The sequence below is a fragment of the Siphateles boraxobius genome, unplaced genomic scaffold (genome assembly GCF_051911475.1).
Source record: "Siphateles boraxobius isolate OS27281-9 unplaced genomic scaffold, OSU_SipBor_1 5, whole genome shotgun sequence".
NCBI lineage: Eukaryota > Metazoa > Chordata > Actinopteri > Cypriniformes > Leuciscidae > Siphateles > Siphateles boraxobius.
In genome coordinates this window covers 9,551,354-9,564,508 of record NW_027509141.1, presented here as the reverse complement: position 1 = coordinate 9,564,508, position 13,155 = coordinate 9,551,354, and the positions used below count along the sequence as shown (strand labels likewise).

General features: G+C 37.8%; 1 protein-coding gene across 1 annotated transcript; it reads right to left on the bottom strand.

Annotated features, from left to right (window-relative positions):
• Positions 1-1,503: 1,503 nt before the first annotated feature.
• cist1 (colon, intestine and stomach enriched 1) lies at positions 1,504-10,082 on the bottom strand. The gene is made up of 5 exons (XM_077202756.1): positions 9,857-10,082; positions 8,305-8,424; positions 4,209-4,460; positions 3,062-3,219; positions 1,504-1,887 (listed from the first exon to the last, which is right to left on the bottom strand). Exons 1-5 carry the CDS (start codon positions 9,927-9,929, stop codon positions 1,840-1,842), a joined length of 651 nt encoding a protein of 216 aa, XP_077058871.1. The 5' UTR covers positions 9,930-10,082; the 3' UTR covers positions 1,504-1,839.
• Between the last annotated feature and the right edge of the window lie 3,073 nt (positions 10,083-13,155).

The window sequence follows — 13,155 nt, the reverse complement described above, 5'->3', positions numbered from 1 at the left end:
TTTGAACTAAAGTAGTATTCCATGCCAAACATTACAGTGCTATGCTGACAAACATAAAAATTCATTGTTTGACTGCTCTTGGTTTATTAGATTTAGATCGGTGTTAGTGTATGCTAACTCTTTAATGAGAACTGAACTGAAACTAAACATTTTTAAAGAGTTTTTCTTTAAGGAGTCCACTGAAACAAGTTTTAACCTCATATGTGTAACTTTTTTTTGTGTATAATTTATAATTATTTTACATTTACTTTGATTTTCTGAATATAGTACCAATTGAAATCACTAAACCTTGTTCTTATATTAAAGAAAACATGTAAGGACCTTTCGTTGAATAATAAAAAAGAAAAAAGGTCATATTTACCCTTGCAATCATAAAACGTTTTACACGTGGCCCCTTGAGTCCTAATTTAGACAAACAGTTTCAAATCGTATAATAAATTGAAACTTTCATTGAGCCAGTGAAGTAAAATATTTCACTAAGACCCTGAACTTGGTAATAATATGTTAAATATACAATGAAAACATCTGGGAATACAACATCTGTAAATGAAGCAGAAGAAGACGTAAAGAAAGAAAATCCTTACGTGTGGATTCCTGTGCCGTAGGAGGGGAGTATCATACAGGTGTGTCTGTTCGGCAGTTCTGTACACAATACTTCAGTTTATATTCGAGGTGAAAGGTTTTAGACTTCAAACTCTGAACCACTCATTTCAGTGACGCTGATCCAGTCACATGGTAAGAAAGTCTTGATGTAAACAATAAGAGCATGCTGTCCTAAACAGCAGGGCTAGTTCACGTGAGATGCCAAGATGTCACATATTAAAAAAAAAATTTTACATTATCTTTAGCAAGGCTTTTAGAAATGTCCACTTTCAGGTTGTACATATGCACATGTGTCTTGATCATTCATACATCAAAACAATATTTTTGAAAAGTAACTTGTTGTGAGGAATCTGAAAATATCATTGTTCAATAAAATTGCATCTTACTTTTTGGCCATATAAATACAGCAACAACATCTGCAACAAATTAGATATTTTCATTCAGAAAATGAATTTTGTCCCCGAAATATATATTTTAGATGTTTTTTACCTCCTTGAGTGTAAGCTCCATATCATCATAGCATATGGGCCATAAAAGCCACATAAAAAAAATGCAAACCTACATTGTCTAAAGATTTAATAAACTGTAGTATTTTTTGCTTAATAAATTGATATAGATGATACTGTATTTTCCTATTTCAGGTTTTACAGGGTTAAATTGCTGGTAGTTGGTCCCCTGCCAATAATTCCATTAAAATATATTTGTTATTTGACTTGGACTTTTAAACAAAAAAAATAAAAATAACTCTCAGTTCTCAAATAATATTACAGTAAAAAAAGATCAGATCTTTATAACCACATTATACACAACAGCTTGCGAGCAATTTGGTCGCCATCTGGAGGACAAGCTGAAAAATGTAACAATCCCATCATAGTGTCTGACAAATATTGACAGTACAAATTTTCTTGACACAATAGGTGGCCTTCAGAGTACATTTATCCTTATGTACATTTGACATTAAAATTACATGTATTCACTTAGCAAAGGGCATTTAATAAAAAAAAAAAAAGTAAAAAAACAATAAAAAATCTAGGACATAACAGGTTGATTTCTTCATTTGACTAAAGGTTTGTTGTGGATTGTGGCATTTTAAGGAAAAAAAATAAAGCACATCATTACCATATTCCCTGGGTATTGCACATCAAGTCTATAGATTAAAATGTTGCATTTCATTTCAAAACAAACAAGAAAAATATTAGAGGCATAACTATGCAGTTTACTGAGAGAAATTGTCGTTCATTTTGGAGGGTAGTGGGCAAATGGTGCGTCCTCACTTATCTTGCCCTGTTAAAAGAAAAAGATAAAATCATTCAAGTCAAAATTAGTTACCGTATTATATCCTCCCAACATTAATAAGGTTTTTAAAGTCATGAGGATATTTAATAAATATATGCATACCGTTTAAAAGTTTGGGGTCAGTTATATATATATATATATATATATATATATATATATATATATATATATATAACACACACACACACAACACACACACACACACACACACACACACACACACACACACACACACACACACACACACACACACACACACACACACACACACACACACACACACATACTGTATATATTAGCATGGTTTCCACAAAACTATTAAGCAGTGCAACTGTTTTCAACATTGATAATAAAAAGAAATGTTAAGAAATGTTTCTTTAGCACTAAATCAGCGTATTAGATTGATTTCTGAAGGGTCATGTGACTGAAGTAATGATGCTGAAAATACAGCTTTGACATCACAGGAATAAATTACTTTTTAAAATATATTAAAACCGAAATCAGCTATTTTAAATATTTCACAAATATTACTGTTTTTACTGTCTTTTTGATTCAATAATTGCTCCCTTGGTGAGCATAAAACACTTCTTTCAAAAACATAAAAAATATCTACCCCAAACTTTGAATGATGATTATAATATATGTGTGTGTGTGTGTGTGTGTGTGTGTGTGTGTGTGTGTGTGTGTGTGTGTGTGTGTGTGTGTGTGTGTGTGTGTGTGTGTGTGTGTGTGTGTGTGTGTGTGTGTGTGTGTGTGTGTGTGTGTGTGTGTGTGTGTGTGTGTGTGTGTGTGTGTGTGTGTGTGTGTGTGTGTGTGAAACTAAATTACTAAATTGTTATTTATTTATTGGTGCCAAACACACCAATGGGATGTACATTATAATGTCCAGTTTATGAAGATTGTTTGTAAGAAGATCTGAGCCCATTTTGCAGAAAGAGTTTTGATTCCACACTATTTGGTTTAAAATTCATTGGCTAAAACAAACATGAAATTGTGAATGTTGGGTTTGACAGACTGACTTCAAATCATAGTATATTGAGAATTTTACCATTAGTGTGATAAACATTTTACCATGGGCTGCCAAAAATTCACAGTCAGAAGAAAATGCAGAATAATAAGGAAACTTTGGTGTTTGTACAGAACCACTACATTTGAGACTCACCATTGATACATCATCAAGCCTCTCGAAATCTGGCCTTCTTGAGCGAACAGCCTTCACTATCACAACTACAACAACTACAGCTATCACAATGCAGAAAATACACAGAACTGCAATGAGCCCTGGATGTACTGCATCTTGTCCTTCTCTGTCTCCCTGAGCTACAAAAGACAGAGATAAATAAACCACATTAATATATGAATCAACAAACCACAAATCCACATTATTCCTACGCCCCATGACGCTTTGAGCAAATTATTGGTGTAACTTCCGTTAAACTGCAAACAATCAGTGAAAGACTAGCTCTATAATGGACGCAATAATATATATTTTTTAAATTGTGTACAATGACATTACATTATTCTACTCACCCTTCAACCATTGAATATTAAAAGGGCATTTAAAAGTGTAAAAGCATCTTTCCACAGCAAAATCGGACGGTTAAATATCATTGTGGTAATCTGTATAATGTAACATACGCTGCCTTAATAATAATAGTTCCGCATTGCGTGATACTATTTCAAAGTGATTTCAATCATTTTGACAGATAATAAATTGTATTTACCTGTGAAATCAAACCTGGAAAGAGACGTGAGGATTTGGGGAGAAAAAAAGAGATTCTTCGTGCATTCCAGTGAATTATTAATGGTATTTATATAATTAAATCGGGAGAACAGACCACAAATGTGCAGGATATGTTGACCTTTTTCATACTATTACAGCGGAATTCAAAAAGAAAAAAGAAAATAATCATGAGGAAAAGAATGCAGTGACTGAAAAGAGCTCTTGCCATAGATTTTCTTGTTATAACATGTCACGTTAAAATACCAAGTGTTACGTTATTCTCATGTTATTCTTAAATAAAACATGAAAGAAAACTGATAGCTCATTGAGTCAAACTGACAGATAAGCTATAGGGCAACCTTATGATTTGAAATGATTCGTTTCAGTCTTTTTGAATGGAAGTTCCCCAAACCGGAAGTACCACCCATAATTCAAAACGCAGTAAGCTCGTCAGGAATAAGGTGGATACTTGAGCCGATATGAAATCTGAAATGATGTGCTAATTCAGCACAGCACTGTAAACTGTGCAAGTGACCTTGATCTTGTGTTATCTCAGTCTATACAGTATTTCTGCTGAATCTTGTACCTGTGACTGTGCTGTTTGATTTTTCTGAAAATGTTTCCTTTGAGGTGGTGGCGGTGATCGCAGATCCGGACGTTGTCAGAAGAGATTTCTGGGGCATCCAAGTAGATAGTGAAGTGGTTGTCTGAGTTCTGTTTGTAACATCCATTGTTGTTTGTTGAATTGTGATTTGTTGTGTTGTAGTCAGTGTCTCAGAAGTAGCTCCAGAAGTCATGTCAGCAGGTGTCTGGGTTGTTGGACTGTTAGGTTCTGTCTCTGTAGATAGTATAAAAGTGTTAATAATACATATGAAGTTAATAATGCATTGTACTGTGATATGTAAATCTGGTCTAAAAAAAGATTTCTTAATGTTTGTGGAACGTTTATTAAAGTCCCCGTGAACCGGAATTTGCAACCGACTTTACGTCAGTGTTGTGACATATCCAAGTGAAACTGAATACTGAATAGAGGCAGGGTTTTATTTTAGCGCACCTCCTCTCCATCCCTTGTTTAGATTACCACAACAAAATATTTTTTTGCACAGATTAATTGTTCACCACAAGACTAGTGATGTGCGCTAACAAAGTAAATAGGGTCAATTTTGATTTCATGACGACTTTAAGGTTATTATGATGTCCCTGAAACATTTTCACCTTATTTTTTATAACAACTCAATGTCGATTTGTAACATTTCAAGAACATAAAAATGTCTAGTTTCCTTAATGTGTAACTGTTATTTTCTGTTTTGTTCTGTGTTATGCCGGGTGTACACCAAATGATTTTCACAGTCCCAGACTAAAGACCGGCAGTCTTTAGGAATCTTTCTGGAGTCTCGGTGCGCTCCCGTCTTCTCGATCGTTAAATGTGAGGTGATAATCTGCGGTCGGCGACCCGATTTATGCCAGTCTTTCTCTAGTCTTTCATATCAAACATGTTTGATATTATCGCAAGTCTTTAGTCTGAGACTAAAAACTGTGAACATAAGTCTTTAGATGTGAGCTGATAATCTTATAAAGTCTTTTCTAAATCTTTTCAAAGCCTTTAGGTGTACAGAAAGCATTGTATAATGGTTTCAATCTGTGTTTTGGTTTCCCAGTTTGCCTGCCTGTGCTCCCTAGTTAGTTTACCTTGTTTGTTAATTAGTTCCTCACACCTGTTTCTGTTCACATTGATTACTCTCCTCATATATTTAAGCCCTGTGTTTCCTTAGTTCCTTTATCCGGTATCGTCCAATGTTAAAAGTGATTGTGGTTACTCCTATGATCTCCTGAGTTTTCCATTGTGGATTTAAAAAAGACTGTATTTGTTGCTTAGTTACTTCTAGTGTGCATTACTACAACCATTATTGACAGAATACCAGACTTGAAGTGGTTTCCTTTTTGCAAGGTTTTTTTTTGTTTGTTTGTTTTTTCCCTCTCCCTCTCATTAATGGACCCATTCGCAGTCCAACTACTATGACTGGAGCAGAAGAACCGATCCCTGGAGGACATTTTTTAGATCTAGATTTTAGACCTAACTCACTATCTGGAGCATTCGCTCATGTGTTTTTTTTTTTACCACACCAGTCTCCAAGGCAAAGCATGCCTGCCAGTGAACAGTCCCAGATACGGTGACCACCATCAAACAAACCAAATGTGGGACGATTATAAGTTTGTGTGGGACATGTTACCAACACTAAAACATAACTTGAAACTGTTATATAATGTTTATCTAACTTAATAAAAACATTTGTATTCTGCCTTTCAGCTGATAAAAATTCTTTGTTATTTAGTCCCTTCCAGAAAACACCATTACATCTCAATGTAACATAGCATGTCTTTATTTTACATGATTTAAATTCAACATGACTGAGTCCAAAGGCAGCAGGCATCATGCAGATAACTATGTTTGAAACAGTTCTTACCAAGTCCAACTAAAATCCTACAAAATAAATAATGAACAAATAAAATATAAACCAACATGAATTTAGTCTTATATATTAAGAATATTTTAAACCAAAAACATTCATATTTTTTAGAAAGGATGTGAATTAAAACAACCACAGCAGGCAACAAGTTGATCAATTCTGTTAAATTTAAAAATTTAATTTACCGAATTTTCCATTTGTATTCTGACAGAAACACATGGAACGAATCACTGCTCCACATTTTGATTGACAGCTGTCACAACCTACTAGTGACCGTGTTGACTCCTGTCCTTTCAAGCATTGAATAGGATTTAAAAACGGCTGTTGTAGTTGTACTTCTGACGACGCACTGTTTAATATAGGTGAAAAACTATGCCGCAAAAAGATTAAATAAAATGCTTTCTTAAAAAGGCAAAAGATGCACGTTTTCTTGATATGATAATTAAAAACCAACAGACTGATAAAAATGCGGGACATTTTCTCAATATGCGACGTGCGGGACAAGGGGTGAAAATTCTGTGCGGTACAATGCAAAGCGGGACGGGTGGTCACCCTAGTCCCAGAGGATTTTGCTGCATTTGTGGAATGGGTATTGGTGAATGACAGATCGGCATTCACCATCTGCTCCTGTGAGGACGACATCACCAGCCCCACCCCGGACCCTGACCCCAGCCAACCATCACCCGGCTGCACGGACATGATGCTTGAGCCCACCGCAGACGGAGAGCCAGAGCCTGCCGTGATGCACGAACCAGTGGCAGAAACAAGGACTGAGCAATACATCTCCTCAGAGTCCAACCCTCACGGTGAGTCTGACCAGGTGCGTGATCTGTCAAGCGTGACCCAGCTCCGAGTCTCCTGTCTCCATTGGTTTCGCCCAGCTCCAAGTCTCCTGTGTCTCTGCTGGTTCCACCTAGCTCCATGTCTCCAGAGTTTCCATCCAGCTTCACGCCCAGCCTCCAGCCGTCAATCCCGTCACTCCACCTGGAACCTTCGGTCTTACGGCTCTACCGGGCTCCTTTGTCCCTCCGGCTCCACCTTGGTCAGACGTTGCTCTGCCTGCACCTCGGACTTCCGTGCTCCGTCTCTCCAGACCTTCGGCTCCATTTGGTTCAGCCTTCCCTCCAGCTCCACCTTGGCCCTCAGTTGCATCGGCTCTACCTCAGCCCTCCGGCACCCCGGCTCCACCTCAGACAGTCGTCACTCTGCCTTCGTCTCTGCCTTCAGGAACATCATGTCACCCAGTCTCGATGGCTCTTTGCCTACGCCCAGGTCTTCTATCGGCTCCTTCTCCATCCGTCATCCCCCTGGTATCGACAGCCTAGTCTCCAGCATGGCTTCTCCGCCCTTCGACTCTGCCGTGGGACATCCTCCTTGCTGCCTTCTGGGTCACCGTGTTGCTACCGTCCTTGCTCCTCCAACCGCCATCATGGTTCATCCCTCCCTCTTCTTTTTGACTATCATCGGTGCGAGAATGCGCCTTCCGGCAGGGGCGAACTACTGTGCTATTATCATGGTATTTTGGTTTCCCTGTTTGCCTGTCTGCCTGCCTGTGTTAGCTAGTTACTATCCTTGTTTGTTAATTACTTCCACACACCTGTTTCTGTTTACATTCAGTACACTCTTTGTGTATTTAAGTCATGTGTTTCCTTAGTTGGATTTAATAAAGACTATGTTTATTACTTCTTTATACATTACTCTTTTGTGATGCATGTTACTGCAACCATTTGTGACATGTTAATAGAACATCACATGCCAATAACCCTTGGCAAACGGCAGTCCATGACATCATACTTGTGAGTATAAAGGGGGTGCATGAATATTTGTCAGCAATATTTTTGTCTGAAGGAGACATGCAGGCAGGTTCCCCTTCTCAGTGAACCATGGGTACAGTCTTGGATTGACATTATGGGGAACAAATAATCACTCTGCTATGCCGTGGGAATGCATTGAAGGGCGCATCCATAAAAAGAAGTACATAAACTGTCGAGTGGTAGCATCCCCTAAGCCATTATCTCCCATAAATATAGAAAGTATTCATGCTTCTATGTCTTTGTTACCAGGGAAGTCCCGGCCTATACAAAACCGAGGTATACTAGAGCCTAAAATGAAACCTGAAATGATGCGCTAATACACCACAGCACTGGAAACTGCGCAAATGACCTTGATCTTGAGTTATCACAGTTATTCCAGTGTTTCTGTTGAATCTTGTACCTGTGACTGCGCGTTTTTCTGAAAATGTTGTTTCAGTTGAGTCGACGGTGGTGATGATTTGTTGTGTTGTAGAAGTATCTTCAGGGTCATTCATGTCAGATATCAGTTTTTTCTCTGTCTCTGTATAAAATATAAAACTGCTCAGTGTAGGTTAAGGCCTCTGCAGAGAGGTAAACTAATCAAATAGCCAGATTCAGATTCAAGTTAATGGAATAGTTCACCCTAAAATGATAATTCAGTAGTTATTTACTCGCCCTAATGTTGTTTCAAAGACATTTTTTTCCCCCAGTGGAATACAACAGGAGACTTTGTTGAAGAATATTTGCACAGTAATTGACATAGAACAACAGTTCATAGTGACCACATTTGCCAAGTATAAGAATTAAAATTTGGAAACTGGATGTTAAATTTTGGTTTCTTTCTAACACAAAAGCTATCATACAGCTTCAGGAGACTTGGAAGATAGTGTTCCAGTAATATGCTTATGAGATTTTGTGATATGTGTAACAATTATTTTTTGTGTGTGTTACATTGGGGAAAAAACAACATTAGTAACAGAAATTTTACTAGTAATCTTTAATAGTATTTCTTAAAGCAATTTTGTAGGTAAACTATTCCTTGTATACAGTAAGTATGTGTGTTATCTAGGTTTTGTATAACCCTGAAGGAGGCTTAATTTTATTCTTATCAAAAACAAGTATTGCAAAGAGCAGTGTAAATGCTTCTGTAAATAATATCTGAAAAACTACCTTGTATTATATTTATATTTTGATGATTTAAATGTCAAAAAACAACAATTTTTAAAACCAACTATCAAAAATAGGCCTATTTTAAAGATTTATATATTTTAATTGCATATAAAGTTCCCATCCATTCAGATTACGCAGTTTTAATATTAACTAATAAATTTAATGTGATGCAATTTGTCAGTCATACATAAATGAAACAAGAATGAGATTTATGTACTAGTACTAATAAACTGAAACTGTTCTAATTACACAATATCCAGGTTTATATATTAACCGTCAATAAATCCAATTTGTTATATGTAAACCAATAGGCCTATCATACATTTTACCAACTTAAATATTGCTTGTTGCACCATTAGCCAAATTAAATTAAATTAAATTCATGTTTTCACAATTTAAATATTTATGTTGATTCTACGGAATTTGAATGAATGAAAACATTTTTAATATATGATTATAAATAAAAATTAATGCAAATATTTAATGATAAACTATTCCAAGCATGATTCATTCTTTCTTTCTTTCTTTCTTTCTTTCTTTTGTTTGAGTGTGTTCTTTAGTTGACTTAGAATCATAAATTGATTTTTAAACAATAATAAATAAACAAATGTAGGATTATCTGCAAGACTCACATTTGAATACTGAAACAAAAACATTCTATTTTGTATTATCAATTAATTAATACATAATAAAACACTTCTCTTATGCAAGCCTGTTATTTTTAATTGAATATCAAATTATAATATTAAGTTAAATCAACAGCAAAATCTTGAAAATTACAAGCTACATGCACTTTGTCTTACCTTGTGATGACGTGACAGAAATAAGCAAAAGAATAACTATTGAGAAAATCATTTTAGTGATGCTGTGAGGCATAAAAATAAAACAGCACAGGTTTAAAGTACAGCTGAGCTCCCAGCACGGACACACAACATATCCTGAGTAGCAGGATGTGGACGTGTGGCAGAGGGGGTGGTTTCTGTCGTCCGATTGGATGAATAATTGTTTAATTGTTTCAGAATTGTTTGCACTTGTATAGTATAAACCTGCCGTGACGTCCTAAAAATGCTGCCACAGCTTCATATTACAAATGTCAAATATAATATTACATCTGCAAACAGTGGTGTTTGTTATTTGAACAAGGTGCACTGTAAAAAATGTGTGTGCAGTATTTTCCTGGTTAGGCCTACTAGTATTAACCGCACTTATTACTGAAGTGAAGTCATGTCAATTTAGTTAACGCTTTTCACAATATACATTGTTTCAATTGCCAGCTTTACAGAAATTCATGAATGTTTATAATACTTGAATGCCTAATTTTCCACATTTAGCAGTTAAAAGATGTGCAATAGTTTACATATGGTAACCTAACGTAATATATAGTTGAGATTTGCTAGAACATATTGTTAGCTTATAGCCTACTGTTTGTAGGCGAATAAATCTGGATAGGGTTAACTGTATAGCAGTTGCAAGCTGGAGTTAGTAATGTTAATCATTGTATTGTGATATGGAAATCTGGTTTAAAAGGTATGAATCTGTAGGTAGTTCTACAGTTTATTACAGTTGAATGAATGATCTGTGCAAAGTGACCAAACCGATTAATATAATAATAATAATAATAATAATAATAATAATAATAAGTTTATTTTATATAGCGCCTTTCTCAAACCCAAGGTCGCTTTACATAGTGGGAAGGAAAGTATACACAACAGCAACAACCAAAACAATACAACAAAGACAAGTTATCAATATGAAACTATGAGTTTGGTGTGGAGAAATGATCATTAAACAAAAAGGTCTTGAGATGAGCTTTAGAGAGGGGAAGTGAAGGACAGTCACGAAGAGGTTGTGGGAGGCTTTTCCAGAGTTTGGGGGCCAAGACACTGAAGGATCTGCCACCCCGGGTTGGAAAGTCTGGAGCGGGGGATAGCCAAGAGATTTTGGTCAGAAGATCTGAGTGAGCGGGATGGAGTGTACGGGATCAGGAGGTCGCGGATGTAGGGGGGAGAAAGGTTATGGAGCGCTTTGAAGGTGAGTAGTACTACTTTGTATTTGATCCGGGACGGAACTGGTAGCCAGTGGAGTTGGTAGAGAATAGGGGTGATGTGTGCTGGTCGTCTGGTATGAGTGAGGAGCCAGGCTGCTGAGTTTTGAATATATTGTAACCTTTGAAGTGATTTTACAGGGAGACCAAGGAAAAGTGAGTTGCAGTAGTCTAGACGGGACATAATGAAGCAGTTAACTAAAGTGTGTGCATCACTAACAGAGAGGAAGGGTTTGAGGCGAGCAATGTTGGGGAGGTGAAAGAAGGCAGTCTTAGTGAGTGATTTGATATGAGGATCAAAGCTAAGAGTGGAGTCAAGCAAAATGCCAAGGTTTTTGACAACAGGGGTAGGCTGGACAGATGAACCATCAATATTGAGAATGAGAGTGGGAGATTTAGAGAGGATGCTTTTAGGGCCAATCAGCAGAATTTCAGTTTTATCTGTATTGAGTTTAAGAAAATTGTTTTGCATCCATAATTTTAGGTCAGAGAGGCAGTCAGTGAGGGAGCACGGTGGTGGATCAGAGGGAGAGTGAGTGGTCAAATAGAGTATGATATCATCTGCATAACAGTGAAATTTAAGACCGTGGCTGCGTATAATCGGGCCAATAGGGAGGATGTATATGAGAAAGAGGAGGGGCCCAAGTACAGAACCCTGGGGGACACCACGTGTGACAGAGGACTTGGAAGACTGATGAGGACCAAGCGTCACAAACTGCTTTCTGTTGAAGAGGTAAGACTGGAATCAATTGAGGGCTGTACCAGAAAAACCAATAGCAGACAGAAGGGGTGATTAGAACATTGTGGTTGATAGTATCGAAGGCAGCACTAAGGTCAAGGAGGATGAGAATGTTAAGTGAACCAGAGTCAGCAGACAGTAGAAGGTCGTTAACGATGCGCAGAAGGGCAGTCTCTGTACTGTGACATGAACGGAAACCAGATTGAAAAGGCTCATACAGGTCATGGTGATTAAGAAAGGTGTGTAGTTGTGAGGCCACCACTCTTTCCAATACCTTGGCCAGGAAGGGGAGGTTGGAGATAGGGCTGTAGTTACATAGTGATGTGGGGTTGCAGTTCAGTATTCAGAGAATGGGTGTGACTGCAGCAGTCTTGAGGGCAGCAGGCACAGCACCAGAGTGGAGGCAGGTGTTTACAATCAATGCAATGGGTTCAGATAAGGATGTGATGCAAGCTTTAAGTAGAGGGGTGGGGACAGGGTCAAGCTGACACAATGAGGAGTTGGACTTAATTATGATGTCAGTGATAGTGAGGGAGTCTATAGCAGTGAAATGGGAAAGCTGAGGTCCTAAAGAGGAAGGAGAAGAAGAGATAGAGATAGCATTTGGGTTGAAGCACGGGTAAATTTGGCTAATTTTGTCATCAAAGAAGTGTAAGAAGGCCTGGCACTGCTCAGGGGTCTTAGGACAGGCAGTGACAGGAGCCTTAATGAGTTTGTCCAAGGTCCTGAACAGGGTTTTAGGCCTGGACATAGAGGAGGTTATGAGTGATGAATAATAGTTTGAGCGGGCAGCATTGAGGGCGTCCCTATACGTCTGAGTATGTTCGGTGTAAAGCATGGAGTGAATTGTAAGGCCAGTTTTCTTATATAGCTGTTCGAGACGGCGGCCAGCGGCCTTAAGTTGCCTGAGCTCAGGGGTGAACCAGGGGTATGTACAATTTGCTGATACAAGTCTAGTCCTAAGTGGGGCTAAGCTATCAAGCAGGCTGGTCAGGGTGCCATTGTACAAAGCAACCAAGTCATCCGCGGACGAGAGCTCTTCAAGGTCAAACAGTGGCGAGGCCTGTATACAGGCAGCAAACATGCTGTGGTCTATTGACCCAATGTTACGACTTGTAATAGCTGTTTTTTCTGAGGAGGGAGGAGGAGTGATCATATGAAAGCAGCATTCAATGAGCTAGGTCAGAGACACCAGAGATGGAACACGAGACCGAGATGTCATTCAGACCAAAAGAGCAGAGCAGATCCAAAGTGTGCTCATGAGTGTGAGTTGGAAAGTCAACATGCTGTGTCAAACGAAAACAGTTCAATACAGAGTT